The sequence below is a fragment of the Centroberyx affinis genome, unplaced genomic scaffold (genome assembly GCF_046629955.1).
Source record: "Centroberyx affinis isolate AG114_WGS23_722 - 3 ecotype Tasmania unplaced genomic scaffold, CSIRO-AGI_Caff_v1 ptg000108l_1, whole genome shotgun sequence".
NCBI lineage: Eukaryota > Metazoa > Chordata > Actinopteri > Beryciformes > Berycidae > Centroberyx > Centroberyx affinis.
In genome coordinates this window covers 157,305-173,641 of record NW_027278810.1, presented here as the reverse complement: position 1 = coordinate 173,641, position 16,337 = coordinate 157,305, and the positions used below count along the sequence as shown (strand labels likewise).

Below are 16,337 nucleotides of genomic sequence, written 5' to 3'. Positions count from 1 at the left end.
CAAGAAAAAAATCTTCAAGCATGGCCAAAGTCTATCATTTCAGATGAATATGAGCTTGAACTTGTCTTTTCAGCATAGATCAAAATGCCCTAACCCTAACCCTAACCTATAAGGGACAGAGTAGCGACGGATTTAAGAGACCTGTTTCTGAAGTGCTTATCATTCCTAATTTTGACCCATCCTCTGCCTGTGCAGGGTGGGCTGCAGTCTGCAGGAACAGCCAGAGCATTTTGGAAGGTTCCTCTGTGGGAGTTGGTCTCAAGACTCTGTGAGTTTGAAGAGTGTGTGTACATCCTGATCCTGCGGGGCTGCAGTTTCCTCTTGCTCAGGAGATTTACAACCTTACTATAGGCGACCTACGGCCCAGCATTGCATCGCTGTCTCACTCATGTTGCAGGACTGACTTTGGATGGAAAAACATATCTGGTTCAAATAGCTTTGCAACACTAAGAGGCCTAAGGCCTGATGTTAGAAACTGTGTAATCAGTGCTTTGGCATGGTCATCCAATAGCACCGTAACTGGCCAAGTGCAAAACAAAAAAATCATGTACAGTACCACTGTTTTTAATCACATGTAATGTAACAATAGCAAAGTGAATACAAGGTGGCATTTTTGCTTGTGTTTGTTTGGCTGCAAACACCTAGATTGATTAAGGTTGTTTGAGAGCCGAACAACAGGTGTCTTTGTGCGTACGGGGCTGCAGTGGGCAGAGAGCGGCCAGCGCTTAGGGTTTCACCCTTTGAAACTGATATGGGTGAGCTGCTTTTCTCAGGCCTAACCCCAAATCTGCCGTTGACGGACAGACCACCCAACTCTCGGCTCTTATAGGCACACAGTGGGGCCGCTCTCAGCAAAGGCAGCCCCCCGTCACTCTCCTTTGGGGAGGAAATAGATCAGCGGAGTGTTTATCAAGTACACTGCTGGGGTCTCTTTCACAATCAAACGGCCAAATTTCCCAAACAATGGCACAACACTCTGGAACTAATGGATGCCACTGGAATATATTAAGTGCTTTCCAAATCCTAAACCCTTAAATCTGACTCAAAGTTGCAAATGTGACAGCAGTAACACCAATAGAAAAAGTTAATTCCCTCCTCATTGTTGAAAATCTTGAAATCAAAGAAAAAGGACAGTGTGATCTATAAAAGCAGGATCACCAAAGATAAATGACACTTTTATGAATTCCATTCTCTCCTCCTCTCCAATGAAGTCCATGATTTCTTCTTTTCTCTCCTTTATGTGACTTTATAGGAGGTTTCTGCCCTGTATTCTGATCAGAATAAAGATTCCCCCGGGACGTCCCAGTGCCAGAGCGGAGGATGCCATAGCCATTGGTCAGAGGCGGAGGGCCAGGGTTAGCCTCACTGGGCCGCTCAACTGACAGCACTTCTCTGGCCAAAAGTGGACTCAGACTGAGACAATGAATTCACACCCATCCTCTCCTCTCCAGGCCGATCCCTCCTCTAGTCTTCCTGATCGCTCTGAGGGGAAAAAAAGCCACCGAAAGCATTTGGTTTAGGCCTGCAACATACTGACCTTTACATTACTTTATTCACAGCAAATGCTTGCAACACACAGGGGAAATTTAAGAATTTAATGAATTAGGTGTTTCAGCTGTTCTCTCAAAAAAGAGTTAGATTGATGGAGATGGGAATTTAGTTCAAGTTTTTCCATTATTCACAAGGTACAGTCTGTTCGCAGGAGAAAGACCTGAGCCAAGCCAAACGCAGACGCTACTCCTGAGCCAAGAGGAGCCATGTTCTACCTCTTGTCCTGGCACATTAGACCCGCTATCTTCTCCCTAACGTTTGGACACGACCCCTCCATCTATCACCCCTGCCGATCTTATCTCGTTAGAAGACATGCTGCTATATACAGGCTTGTACTGCGTGCCCAGTTAGCGAAAGGATACAAGCTCTCTTTGGCTGGTGATGGGGCAACCACTAAGTCCAAATCCTAAACATATGTTCCCTCTGCTCGATGAGATCTGAGATACTGATAATTACTTTCATGGCTTTCTGGGGGTGAGCACTTATGAGGGAACCCCTCCCCAATTAAACCGGGGCCCCATGTGTCTCTCCGATCAATAAAATGGGAACCGGATCGAATGGCTCAGCCTCCTGCCAACAAACAACACTATGTGAGGCACACAAATTAAAACCTATCCTCTCAAAAAAACAATAGTCTGTTTCTCTGGCTGATGTGGCGTCTGTTGCAAAATGTGTATATAAGCCACATGCTTATGAAGGCGTCAAATGTCACATATATTTCAAGAGCTGGATCTGAGCTGTGCATTAGTATAGGCTTTCTTACTGTTGCATCCGTGGGGGGGGGGGGGGGGTGCATCTCTGCCCTGAAATGAATCTGTTGCCACATAAATCGCAGAGCATATAAAACAATAGGGTCATGAAGAAATGAAGCCCATGATTAATTTTTCTCTGAACATTTTTTGTCAAAACGCTTACTTCACCCTACACTTTGTTCATTACTCAAACACATCTGGTTGACAGGTGCCCCGTCTGTTAAACGTTGAGTAATTTCATTCCACCAAAGAGGAGCAAATGGAGAGGAGGAGTGGAGGATAAGGTATTCTATCTTCTATCTGCGATGACATCAGGGCTGGGAGAGCTTGTTAGAGATGGAGAGTTAGAGGAACGTTGCTTGGTTTCTACAGACAGTAATCCAGCCCGCCGCTGTCAGTGCCCTTTCAAAGCACTGATTACTCCATTTCCAAGGGCCTAATCTCTGTAAACAATCTCTGTTTTCATTATCTTTTAAACTGATTAGCCCTATGAATATAACTTTCCAGCGCTGGACTCAGACAGAAAAAAGCCCTGCCATATTGATGCCAGCTGTAGCTGCATGACCTTACAAGAGAAATAAAGCTGTGATACAAACACAGATAGAGGAGTGGACTGGGAGGAACATATGCGACTAAGACATGCTTGAAAAGTATGACAGACATCGGATAAAAAAGATTTCCTGAGGGAAAATCCTTAACCTGCTTGTGGTTTTGCACAATTTGCAGCTGGATATTATACTCAGAACCTAGGAATAAACAAAGTCTCGACCATTTTCTCCCAGGCTAGATTGACAGTTTAAAAACAGGCTCATACAGAAGGTTTTTGTGCTTCCTATTTTTCCCAGTAATACCAACACCATAATCACCATAAATTTAAATCTTGATTAATGACTCTTACTCTTGATCTCTTTCTCTCTCTCTCTCTCTCTCTCTCTCTCTCTCTCTCTCTCTCTCTCTCTCTCTCTCTCGATGTCCTGCGTGCCATTGGAAATTAAATGTTGCCTTCCTGACTCTCCTGTTCCACCCCATCCTTTTTCTCTCCCCTCTCTGGACAAAGTGAGGTAACGTTTGCCAGCACATGTCTACATCTGTTAACAAACACTTCCAATATGTTGAGAACAACATTTTGGCTTCACTCTCCTCCATCAAGATGTGATGAACGCGGTGCACCTGTCTCAGCCTCCAGCCTTGTTTCTGGCAGTGGAGAGACTGCCTCAACCTAACAACTATTTGCCCCCATAACATCAAAGACACATGAGAGTAAAATTGAAGTCTTAAGATGAAAACTGTGGGTTTCTGTGGTTTCTTTTCCGTATTAGCCTCGCAATACAAATCACCAACAATGAACCCGCTGCCCCTATTAGTTTGTTTGGTGTTTCCTCATTTGCCAAAAATCACTTTAAGCCAATTAAAATGTCTATGGGAGAGGCCATTGATGTCAATGAGAGGAACTGTTTAATGTCAGTGCGCACACGAAAGACATGCCTTCTGTTAATCCTGTTTGGTAAACAAACTTTCAACATTCTCGTGCACAGGCCCACACAATCACCCCAAACTGTAAATCATTCTAGAGAGTAAATTACCATCAATAATATGCCAGATCTCAGTATTCACTTGTGTCAACAACAGCAGGGGGAATAACACCAGACCTACGTCAGAAGCTGAGGCAGCCTTGATTACAGATACTGAAAGAGTCAGAGAACTGGACTTGACTCTACACTCGCATCGTGATACTTTGGAATGTTTGAAAGAAAAAAGTTGAAAAGATGACCTGCATCACCCCGGCCTGAACTCTCTACTTTAATTAACTAATGTGTCTCCATTTGTCATAGCGTGACATTGCATGATTCTGAGGCAATGTGAGCTGTTGGCTGAGCTCAGGAAAGGGGAAAACATCAGCACCCTCTACTGACGGGCCAGCCAGCATCACCGCCCCACCGGACTTTGATTCCATTCCCTTTCATTTGTATGCAGGTTGCCTGTCTAATTATCATCATGTGATAATCGCTGCCGCTGAGCTGTCAGCAAATGAGGACCAGACTGATCGTCTGAGCAAGAAAACATTTCATTCATATATTCCAAACACGTTTTGCATCAGTTATGCCACTGTGACCATTATTAAACCTCAAGGCTTATGAGAACGACTGTTATATATCTACATAGTCTGAGCCACATAAGTGTCACACGTTTCTTTGCAGGAAAGCCAAGGTTGGTCCCAAACAAGTGGATTAAATAGAAGCTTTGTGTATAAAAGCAGAGCAACTTGGACTATCCACACTTCCCTCACTGTTTCTAGCAACCACAGCTTGGCTCCCGCTGTTAGTTACTCTGAACTGTTGATAATGTAATAAATGACTTTACTGTAGCCACACACACATATCAGAGGCCATGCCGACTAAAATAGAAGTGCAAAGCCTTTTATAACACCTTGCAAGATTTGTGGGAAACCAAATATAAACTCTGATTCCGAGAACGGCCATCATTAAGAATTCTTCCCTCCCACGTTTACTTCAACTAGAGGGGACAATAAGTCAATGTAGCAGGTACAGGTTTTCGGGATATATTTGGCTTTTCTGTGAAGGGGGAATGACTAAATATAAAGTGTGGGGTAAAGGTTTGCGTCAGCGCGGAGATATTCTGAGATACAGGACGCCTGGCCTTTTTCATCTCCCTGTAACCGAACCTGCATCGGTATGTCACTGTCTCTTCAGCTAAACAAATTAGCAAGTTTGATTGATCAAAGTTTATACCAGAATGGGTATTCGATTTCAAACAGTAAGGGGGCAGAAGAGGGAGAAGGAGGGAGGAAGGGAAAGTGGGGGGGGGGGGGGAGTTTGTAAACTTATAGACGCAGACAGAGTGAGAGAGCAAAAGCAAGGGGAGGGGAGAGAGGGAGAAAGATGGAGAGAGGGGGGTGAGAGAGAGAGAAGAAGAAGAGAGAGAGAGAGAGAGAGGGAGGCCGAGCAGCTGGATTGCCATGTAAATAGCTGTGCAGATAGGTAGGGTTGGGCTCCTTGCCAGAGGTTCTACAAAGGGCTCCGAACATCTGTTTGAGGGTAGATTCCTGCTCTGTGTTGCAGTAAGAATAATAGTCTCGTTCTGAAGGCCCGTTCCCTCATCAGACAGGATCATGATCGTGCATATACACTCTCTGCTCTGAAACACTGGAGTCAGACCGCAGCCCTCCCAGAGCCGAGAAACACAACTTGAACTGTTATTGCTGCTGTTACGCCGCACCTCAGTCATCACCGCGGAGGGACAGGTGGAACATCGCTCAAGATACAGAGGTTCAGATACAGAGGGTGTGCAGCGCTCCATTCGCTCCATTCAGCTACCCATTTATTCATTACTGAACCATGGGTAGGCCAGTTTTGTGATTTGTGTCACACACAAAGTAATATCAAAGTCAAACTGTCTGTATAAGAAGTCCAGTAATCGATCAGTCAATCAGTGAACATGAGAAAGTACAGAATGGCTCAACAGGGGAACATGAGCAAATCAGCAAAAAGTTTCAACACCTTACTTGATATCATGGATAGGTAGGATGTATACACTGTGGGATATAGCCTTTAACATTCCAGTTTATATTTCAATCAGATGAAACATCCATACTCCAAACTTGTGGTTTGGAGTATGGATAATTAACTGCTAAACCAAAATCTTGGAGACTTAAGTTAAAAACTCCTATCAAGGTTTTCCCATCAAGACAAAAAAAACACCAGTGGGACAGCTCTGTTGGTGTGTCATGACAAGGATCTTTTTTTTTTTCCTCTCCCAAGAACATATGCAAGCAATTTGTACAACAAATGTTGGTTTTAGACTGTGTTCCTTGCATACTAGTGGCTTCTCAAAACCTGGAGGGCTCCATTCGTTAGTGCTTGAAAGCAAAGCAAACAAATTAATTAACACTATCTTTACGCGGGGCGGCCAAGGAAAGCAGGCGCTGAAATGTTACACCATTACCTAAATTCGCATGCATCTGTCTGTGTCTTCTACCCCTTCGCCCCCCCGCCCCCAAACAGCCCCCCCCCCCCGCCCCGGCGCACACAGCGCCCTTGAACAAGGCCGAGGGACCACCTGCGTGAAAGAGGAGACCCTCTCTGTTATGTCTCTGCTAGGGAATGAAATAACACGGAATCCAGCTCTGCAAATAACTCACAGTGAAGATCATTTTCCACATGCCGCTTGACAAAAGGTAAAATAAGAACAGATGATATCCTTTCTGCCTCTCTGGGAGTTTGTAGCTCTGCTCTGCAGCTATACTCAACAGTTCGCACACTTTGCTCCGCTGCGCCCTGCGTTGCCTCGCCGGTTCGGGGTGCAGGGTTTCGACCCCTGCAGTGGCCTTGTTAACTGGGTGGTATGAGACACAAGCCCTCATTCCTAATAGCCACTGACATGGAGTCAGTCGTTTTTTCATGCCCTCACTCGGCTGAGGTTAAGAGGGGTTGGAGGAACCTGATCCCAGACCTGATGATTACGCATGAGCCATCAGGAGCAACAGGAGGCCTTCTTCTGGCCTCTTCCTAAACTGGGCATCCATCACAGGAGAGGGCGACTGCAACTGGCTCCACTTCAACCAGTACGGGATGGTGTGGAGAGGGGCCTCTGTCTCCAGAGATTCACATTCTTTACTGGCAGAAGACAGCATTTTTTGAGCAGTGTAGTGAGGAATTTGCACAAATAATATATATATTTGCTCCCATCACAAGACAAATGTCACAGCACATTGCCTAAACTTAATGATGACTCATGTTTAAAACAGACAAATGCCTCCAGTGTGCTGCATGGCACTTGATTCACATACATTTCTGTCTGTAAAACATGGCGGCTTTGTTTTTCCAAGGAAACCTTTGCTCACCCCTCTGAAGAGGACACATATGAAGTTTGTCTAATCCAAATAAACAGGGGAGGCGCTTATTAGCCCCAATTCACATTGCAAGTGTAACTTCATTTTCAATTTCAACTCTCTCTCTCTCTCTGTGACTCATGGGAGAGCAACTTCAAAGCTGTAGCCATGCACTTGAGGTCATTATCTTCATTTCTATATCCTCCGCAGGTTCTCAGCATATGGGAACATTTTAACTCTGGATTTTTTGTCTGCGGCCATAAATCTGCCATGTCAACTATAAAATATAGCTGACCAGCAACAGATGTACTTCTAATAGCTACCAAAAAATCAAAATCAAAATTTACCACCTCTAGATTTTTAGCCTGACAATTAATGTGTGACCAGGGGTCTTCATACGTCTTTTTTTTTAAACGCACACGCAGGGAAGATAAGGGGGGGCTGGGTGTTCCCTTTTTAATTCTCTATTACTCTATTTCGCTTGCTCAATCTCTCTCTTTCTCTCTCCCTCTCTCTCCTTTCTTTAATCCCTGTCCTTCCACCCTCAGCTGAGACGAATCCCCCTTTCATCCTGTTCTGCAGCGAGGGCCCTGGTGTCTGTTCGCACAAAGCCTGACCATCCCTGACTCCTCATCAACCCCTTGCCCAATTCATCAAGCGGAGGCCCCCGGACATTCATCACCCCCACCACCTTTCATATCCAGCACCAGCTGAAAGCCACTGTCCCTCCTCTGACTTCAATGCGGCCGTGACACACCCATAAGATTTATAGTGGCATAATTAGTAGCAGTGAAAAAGAGCTGCCCTCCGCATGCAGCATGCTTTCGAGGGTCACCCGTACTGTATCCCGCTCTCCGAGCCAGTCACATCTGCCTCAAAATGGATTGTGCCGCTGCCACAGAAGTTAATGCATCTGCTGAAAACAAGGAGCTGTGAAATTCATCAACGCCTTTGCCCAATCATAGAGATACGTATACCTGTGTAATGTCACACACTAAGGACAATATTTGTACACATTCAAGATCAACTGTTCACTATTTGTCACCATTCGTGGAGGCAAGAGTGTGTTGAGTCATGTCAGAAGGCCCGGCGCTCTGCAGGGAAAGGCCGCTTGTGATGAGCAGAGCCGAGGTGAGAACTCCCCCCGAGGAAGGGGGTTTCCGAAAACAGTTTGAAGGAGGTCTAAAATAACATGTCTAATAGTTAAATCGTGTTATTGATGTAATCATGCCCTCCCCTCCCACCCACCCTGCTGTCACTGATATCTCAAGAACGGTGAACTAATTAAAACACTCCTGGAGTTTGTTTTCGTTTCATTCCTCGCAGAAATCAAGTCTTGCCTAAATGACTGCGTTTTATCTGCGAGGGTGCAAGTCGGGGCCTGCCGCGCCATTGTGCACATAAAAGATATAAAATCCCCATTCAATCATAAATTATACCTATTATTCATTATTCCTGTTGTGGCTCTCACCCTGTTCTCTTTCAAGTCCAGCTCTTGAGCGTGATGGCACAACTCGCTGTGCACCTGAAATATCAAATGCTTGACATCACTGTTCACTTCAGGAGGTGCAGCACTTTGGCTTCAGCTGGGAGCGAGTGAGGGGTGGAGGGGAGGAGGTTCTGAGAAAAGCCCACTAGTTGTCTTCATTTAGGTCATTTTTAACTGCTGTATGAATCACAATAAAGCTGTTTGATATACATTTCAGTGTTGATGAAGGATCTCTCTTTCATCAGTGTGTGGACAAAATGCTTATTCTCCTCCCTCCAAAGACAAGCAGGTCAGCTGAGTGTTTGTGTGTAGTATGGTATATGATGTAGGCCTATATGATCTAGTATATCATGTAGTATATGATGCACACTACCAGTGAAAAGTTTGGACACACCTGATTGAATGTACTATGTTTTTCATTATCTTAAAGCCATTTTGATCTAAAGGCTTCTGCTTGAAGTTGATGCCTGTGTATGAATTTCTTTCCAAAGCCTTTGCCTTTCCATCAAGGCAAAGGGCGGCCACTTTAAAGAATCTAAAATATAAGATAGTTTTGATTTGTTTAACACTTTTTTGGTCACTGCATAATTCCATTTGTGTTATTTCATAGTTTTGATGTCTTTACTATTATTCTAAAATGTGAAAAATAGTAAAAATAAAGAAAAAGGTGTGTGTCCAAACTTTTGACTGGTAGTGTATATGAAGTATGTATATGATGTAGTATAGGACGTAGGCTATATGACATGTATATGATAGTATGTAAAGCCCTTTGAGACTTGACTGTGATAAAGAGCAATATAAATAAACTAGACTAGACTAAAATCTCTAAATGATGTGTAAACAATAGAAACTCCAGAGAAGTACAGCAGAGAGATCACAACCCATTTGAAACCATTATAGGACCAAAGTCCAAAGTCAGTGGGGTAAATCAACATTTTGGGGATTCTGGCAATCATATCTGGACAACACTGAGGCTCCTGCTCTTTACTGCTTTACAGTGTGAAGGCCAACTGTGATTAATGTTGGAGACCTGAGGTGACAAATCATCTCAGGCAAACTTATTACCATAGCTCTTCTGATGACTCTAAAGGTTCAGGCAGCCTCTGCACCAGTCAGATTTGATACTGCACGTCATCAGCCTTTGGATTTTCCTTTTTTCTTCCTTCCTTGCCTGTAGTGCTAGTGGTTAAGCTGCTGGTTTGTTGGAGCACATTACAAACGTTGTGCAGAGGGGCGAGGAAGCACCTGCTTCCAACAAGGAGGTGGAGAAAATGCTCTCATGAAAACTTCCAACTGCAGTGGTTTGCATTGACACTTGTGCAGGAGACTGGATTGCTCTGAGATTATGCGCAGGCTCTTTTGATAATCTTGTGGGAAACGTTCGCCTGATACTTTCTTTTTTTATTTCTCCAGGAGAGCGTGAGGAGAGGGGACCCGCGCAGTGTATAGGCTGCTGTGGTGACCAAAACCACTGAATGTAAATTATGGATTGCCTTTGTGGTGGAATGGTTGGTACAGATTTAAGAAACATGTAGCTTCTCGGCTTTGCGTCAACTACCATTTGTGTTTTAACAATGATTTGCCTCTGCATCTGAACGGCATTTTAATGCACCACAAACTATTACCAGAGTTTCCTGCCTTTGGGTAGGCTATGTGGTTTTATCAGAAACCCTCGGACCGCAGTCGACAGCGCAGCAGCAATGAGAAGATCCTTCTCGGCTTGGATTTGTTTGGTCGGGAGATAGATAACAGCTTTCAGGAGAGCAGCGACAGAGGCGAAGACAGCGGCATCATCAATAGTAAAAGTTGGACTGAAAGTGCACATTCAGTAAGGAAACTGATGCGCGTAAGAAGGGATGCCAGCCAGGCGTGGCTTGTATTTGAATATCCAATGTGAGAATGCGTAGGGAGTATGTATATAATAGGGTCTTTCCATCTGATAAACAGAGATATCAAACTGATGAATATAGTCAAGGACGATTAATGAACTGAAAGGACTCGGAGGTCTGCTGATTAGAGGAGCACGGCGCGCTGGGTACGCTTTGTGCGTATATGGATCGGACTTCTGCGTTGCACCGTAAACTTTTTCCCTCCTTAAGACACCGTACATTTTAATTGCCTTTGTAGAATTTGACAGCTGTACACCATGGCAGAGGTCGGAAGTTTTCTGGGGACACTCGATTTGGATTTACAAAGCTTTCCCGCACTCGGAAATATGCCCTTACCGGAGTCGCCAGTGGGCTTGAATGAGCGACTGGGGCAGATTGAAGGGAGGCTGCAGCGGGGGTCGCTGACGGATTTCGGGCACCTCAAAGGGATCCTGAGGCGGCGGCAGCTCTACTGCAGAACAGGGTTTCAGCTGGAGATATTCCCCAATGGGACAGTGCATGGGACAAGACAGGACCACAGCAGATTTGGTGAGCGCAGTTCATTATCATTGCACGGCCTTTTCGAAGTTGAGCGTTTTTGTGAGCGCACTAGTGGCAGCACTTTCCCGGTGGGAAATTTGCAGTATCAAAGATTTTATCATACATTATTTTACAATAAACAGATTAAAGAGAAACCTAGGCTACTTTTGCCATAATGACTCGTTTCTCACAGTTATTAGCAGAGATGTAGTGCTGGGTAAACTATGACCTCCACTCGTGATCATCTTCAGGCAAACAATGATCAATATAAACAAAATTCAGTCATATTTTCAAAAAGCGTCAATGCTATTTCCCAGTTTGATACTATATATTGTGATGTATGCTATAAATATACGTAGATAATAAAGATTAATCTTATATGAATCTGTGGGTATTGAGTTAAACGGGTTTATCCTCCCCTGCGTCCCTGGTGATTGGTCGTGTCGAGGTGTTGGGGATGTTTGTGCGTCACTGTCACCCGGGTCTGCAGGAAAGCAAAGCCACACACCTTTAACTGGCAATCCCCGCTGCGTGTGGGGCGCAGGTGTCTCCCTTCAGCCGCAAACAAGCAGCGCGCACAGCCACGGGGCCGCGCGTCTCCGTCGACGAGCCCACACGGGCGCGCACACGCGGCCTTGATTATACTATTAATATAAATCGTGCGAGGCGTGGTTTGCATCAGAATGATAAACAAATGAGGTCAGAGGGCAGATACGCACATTTCTCGCGCCTCATATCCATGCAGTCATCTCACAGGTGCAGCCCTGCTCGCTCGCTGGAAAGAGCGGAATAACTCTAAATTAAAGCATGACCACTGTGGAATTCAGGCAAGGTTTAATGTTCACTCTTCAGCCAAAACAAGCCAGTTTACAGGGTTGGGTGGTCCGTGTGTTTGTTTCTGGCTTCACTTAGCTTAAAATGCAAGGTCTTTGTCAGAGCTGCAAGGAAGCCATGGCTTTGATTAAAGGGATATGAAACACACTCTTCACCCCACAAAAAATTAGAGGGATCTTCTCTGTCATTCTCTGGCATCAGATGGAGGCAGGAAGATGGGGACCAGGTGGCTTCGTTGGCCCATGCCAGTCAAAGGCGCCCAGCTGTATTCTCTCTGACTAACCTTTGCATCACAACAGTTAATAGCTTTTAATTATACCGGTTGTAGCTCTTCCTTTGAAGTATAGACTCACTTTACTGTAACTTCCTCTGAGTCAGCAGTCCTCTGCCAAATTGCCCACATTTCTGCTACATAAAAGTTACTTCTCACTCTTTATCGGAACCAGTCAGAGCAGGAAAAATACATTTACAGTCTACACAACCCAATGTGATAGACAAGAGTGATGTATGGTCTTTAGTCCATAAAGTGAAAACAAGTGTGATATTATGTTAGAAAGCTATATAGAAGAGAAATCTTTCTCTGGTGGTGTTCCTATCCAATCCATACGTTTGTCATTTCTGTTATAATCTCTTAACAAGCTGATTCAGATCATTTGAATTTATTATACGGCTTTGAAATAGCAACGTTTTGAGTCACTGGCTGATGTTGGACTTGCTTTGTATACTACAGATCTCAAAATGAAACATTTACAGTTAGGAGGAGAGCAAAAATAAAACATGAAACCCAGGTAACTGTGACATATGAATGGTCTGTTGTCAAATGAATGGAGGCTTGCTGTAATCCTGAATGTTTGCAGTGGGTTTCCAATGTGTTTGTGGGATTCTCTGACCGTTGGTGTGTTTGACCCCAGGCATCCTGGAGTTCATCAGTCTGGCGGTGGGTCTGGTCAGCATCAGGGGGGTGGACGCCGGACTCTACCTCGGCATGAATGAGAAAGGAGAGCTCTATGGGTCGGTAAGTCAAACCCCTCCTTTCATTTACAACCCCGCCTCCGGCCCACGGCCCCAGTCATTCACAACAAGCCTGGCACATTAGTAACTGCAGAAGTACGCTTTTTATATGAATTGCTTTTTAGATTGCAAAGACACAACATTGTCAAGCCATTCTCAGAGAATGGCTTATCGTTATTACTTTTTACTGAAGACTAATCTATCATAAAGAGGTTTTCACAGGAAAATACAGTAGCCATCTGGAAGTTAATTCGTTATCAAGGTTCCCATACATGGCAGATGGGAAAAACACAGTGAGACAAAACAAGAATGAGTCTCACACTATCCATGCCATATCTCCTTAGTTTCCTGCTGCTTACTGTCGTTTTCTTCAGTATGTTGACTATACAAATGACTAAAGACACCTATCTCAGTGGTGTGGACCTTCAGACCGAAAACAACAACAACCGTAGCAGAACGACGGCCCTGTATACTTGTTGTCCATGGGAAGAAATTCAAGGAAATGTCCCAAGATCCACAGTGTATTTGTCTGCAGCGCTAGAAAGGAAACCAACCTCTTCATTCAGTGTTGAGATATGCAAAAATATTTACATATTTCCCCCAAGTAGAGACAGGAACGTTTTGGAGTCACTTCAGGTGGACTGCTGGTGAATTTGGTAGAGGTTTTCAGATCACCGTCTGCGCACACTCAAGATCGGACTGAAATGTGAAATATAGAAGAAATCTCTTGTCAGTATACATACAGCATATACGTATATGTCCACAGCACTAAGTGTAGTATCTGGGAACCTCTCGTTTTATTTCATTTTGGTCGACTCTCTCACATGGGGTGGGAATTTAAGAGAGAGAGAAAGGAAGAGAGAGAGAGATAAGGGTGGGGGTGGGGTGGGGTAGGGGGGGGACATGTGAGGGTTACCCGTATCAGGTGTCCCAGGGCATTACCTGAGGGCCTCTCAGGCTCGGACTCCCCCCGGCTCTGAACAATTAGAACAGAGGCCACTTTTAAGCATGGCCATTATGTTGAAACTGCGGATATCGTTACTGCACACTATCAGAGTCTGGCATCCTGCAGCTTTGACCCCAGGGGGTGAGGGGGTGAGGAGTGTGAGGGGGAGAGGGGGGGCAGGGGGGTCATCTGGTAATCACACACCTGACCGAGTCACCTGACTGACAGAGGGAGGGATGGACTAGACATGTCTGTCTGGCTCTGAGAGGCAAAGGGGATCAGCCTAAACCGCCACCGCCGACGAAACTGGGGTAACGCGTAGACGGGTGCTTCCATCCCACAACCGCCAGACCTTGACGGGCTTTTGATCCGGCGAGGTTTCTGTGTATGTACTGGGATAGCGCTGGCCCAGTCGTGTGCCCCCAAGGCCATGTTTACAGACAACACCTTCACCACACAGCTGCAGCTGAGCAGAACCTGACAGCTAATCAACAAAATTGCTTCTGGAATATAAATTAAAAAAAATAAATTTGAAGCTACACAGCTTTGGGACACTGGTGAGACTGCCTGCGTAAACACTTGCTAGAACTATTATCTGGGTTAAAAGGAGAGACTGACTGACCACAACTGTTTATCTTATTGTGCCATGTCATCCCGAAGCCAACAAGACCCAAGTCAGTCCAAGGAAAAAGAGTATTCAGACAGGACAGGGGAGGGGAGGAGAGTGGGAATTTGGGTGTTTGGGACACAACGCTGTACCCTATCATGGCAATACCCCAGACTCGCCTGAGGGTCGGCCTTCTCACAAAGCAGCTCCAAGGAGCCGGCCGGCGCTGCAGCAGAGCTGCCGCATGACTGACTGGTCTTGGCAGGAAAGCGGCTCTCACCCCGATGTCTTCCATTGTTCTCACACGCTCGCTCAGCCAGCACACTCTCACCTGTTGAACCCTCAGCCATCGCTCATGCTGCGCTGTCAGTGAAGGCCCAGGCTTTGAGAGCTGCCGTGTGTGTGTGCCTGAATGAGTATGAGTGTGTGTGTGTGAGACAGAGAGAGAGAGAGAGAGAGAGAGAGAGAGAGAGAGAGAGAGCGAGAGAGAGAGAGAGAGAGAGAGAGAGAGAGAGAGGGGAAAGATTGTATGTGTGTTCACTGCTCTTGTTGCGTCACAGCGAGGGAAATCATTCTCCATGCACACTGAAAGGTTAACAGGTCCGAGGAGCGAGTTTGGGGTGTAAAGCGAAAAGCCGCTAGTAATGACTTTCCCTCTTTTGTCATAATGAGCACCTGCCTAAAGAGTTTCCACTGGTTCATTTCAGCCTATATGAGGAGCACAAAAATGTGCAAAGTCCAAGTAAAAAAAAAAAAAGAATAGTTAATGACACATAAACTAAGTAACATTTTGATGTCTCTTCAACCTTTTTGCTGTTGCCTAAGGTATATCCATCGAATCTTCTCCACTGTTTCTCCGCCAATCCCACATGAGCACGATTCTAGCATATGACTAATATATTGCTCTCTCCCTTACAGAAGAAGCTGACAGCAGAATGTGTGTTCAGGGAGCAGTTTGAGGAGAACTGGTACAACACCTACGCTTCAACGCTGTACAAGCACACAGACACGGGACGGTTCTACTACGTCGCCTTAAACAAGGACGGCTCACCCAGGGAGGGCGGGAGGACTAAAAAACACCAGAAACTCACCCATTTCTTACCCCGGCCAGTAGAGATCGAAAAGATCCCTCAGGCCTACAGAGACCTGTTCCAGTACAGGTGACCATGCAGCGCCCGTACTGGGAGAACTGGCCAAGGAAAAGAGAGGGGTGTGTGCGGATGTTTGTGACCTGGGACAGAACTCTTTACCCTCTCAACCTTCCGGCATTCCTCAGTTCCCCTGAGGTGTTTGCGTTCGCCCCTCGGTCCGCATGCCAGGCCCGCTGCCAAGCACAGCACCGATGTAAACATTGCGTTTGATCCTGGATGTAGCTTCTTTGCATCTGCAAGTGGGTTTCTGACCACAGAGCGGAGGGAAAGCTGTCTTCTAAAACCACTGCAGACACAGAGAGAGGCGAGACTGGGTCGGTCCGATTGAGAGGTGCTGGCCTCGGGCCCGCGTGACCGCACAGCTGCGGGACGATCAGGACGATCGAATTTGAGCCGCAGGTGCCGCGTTTCCTGAATAACCACTTTCAGAGGGGAATGAATACTTAAGCGACGTTCAGTGCAGCGATGAAAGATTTGGGTTATTGCCCCTCAGCGGTTTTGAGAAGCACTAAACTGGTGGGCCAGAGAATGAATGGTCGACTATGAGAACTCCAAGAAGAGAACGAGCATCAGTAAGCGAGAGACTGTTCGGAGCTTCAAATGACGGAGAGCATTGCAGATCTCATTTGTCATGCATTATGCGCAGTCATGGTAATGTTTATGCTGACCCTGAAGCTAGCATGCCAGTTCACTGGAGAGAGGGCACATTCCACATACACAGAGAGAGGAGTTAAACTAT

The 16,337-nt window shown here is 45.6% G+C and overlaps 1 protein-coding gene across 1 annotated transcript; it reads left to right on the top strand.

Annotated features, from left to right (window-relative positions):
* The first annotated feature begins 10,784 nt into the window (after positions 1-10,784).
* fgf16 (fibroblast growth factor 16) lies at positions 10,785-16,015 on the top strand. Its single transcript, XM_071525234.1, has 3 exons — positions 10,785-11,058; positions 12,795-12,898; positions 15,366-16,015. The coding sequence occupies exons 1-3, from the start codon at positions 10,788-10,790 to the stop codon at positions 15,609-15,611; spliced, it is 621 nt and encodes a 206-aa protein (XP_071381335.1). The 5' UTR covers positions 10,785-10,787; the 3' UTR covers positions 15,612-16,015.
* The last annotated feature ends 322 nt before the right edge of the window (positions 16,016-16,337 follow it).

Bases quoted from the DNA above. Each gene is read 5' to 3' on its own strand.
- fgf16 (XM_071525234.1), top strand. From the start codon at position 10,788: ATGGCAGAGGTCGGAAGTTTTCTGGGGACACTCGATTTGGATTTACAA. The intron at 11,059-12,794 runs GTGAGCGCAGTT...GTTTGACCCCAG, and splicing joins ACAGGACCACAGCAGATTTG to GCATCCTGGAGTTCATCAGT. The intron at 12,899-15,365 runs GTAAGTCAAACC...TCTCCCTTACAG, and splicing joins AAGGAGAGCTCTATGGGTCG to AAGAAGCTGACAGCAGAATG.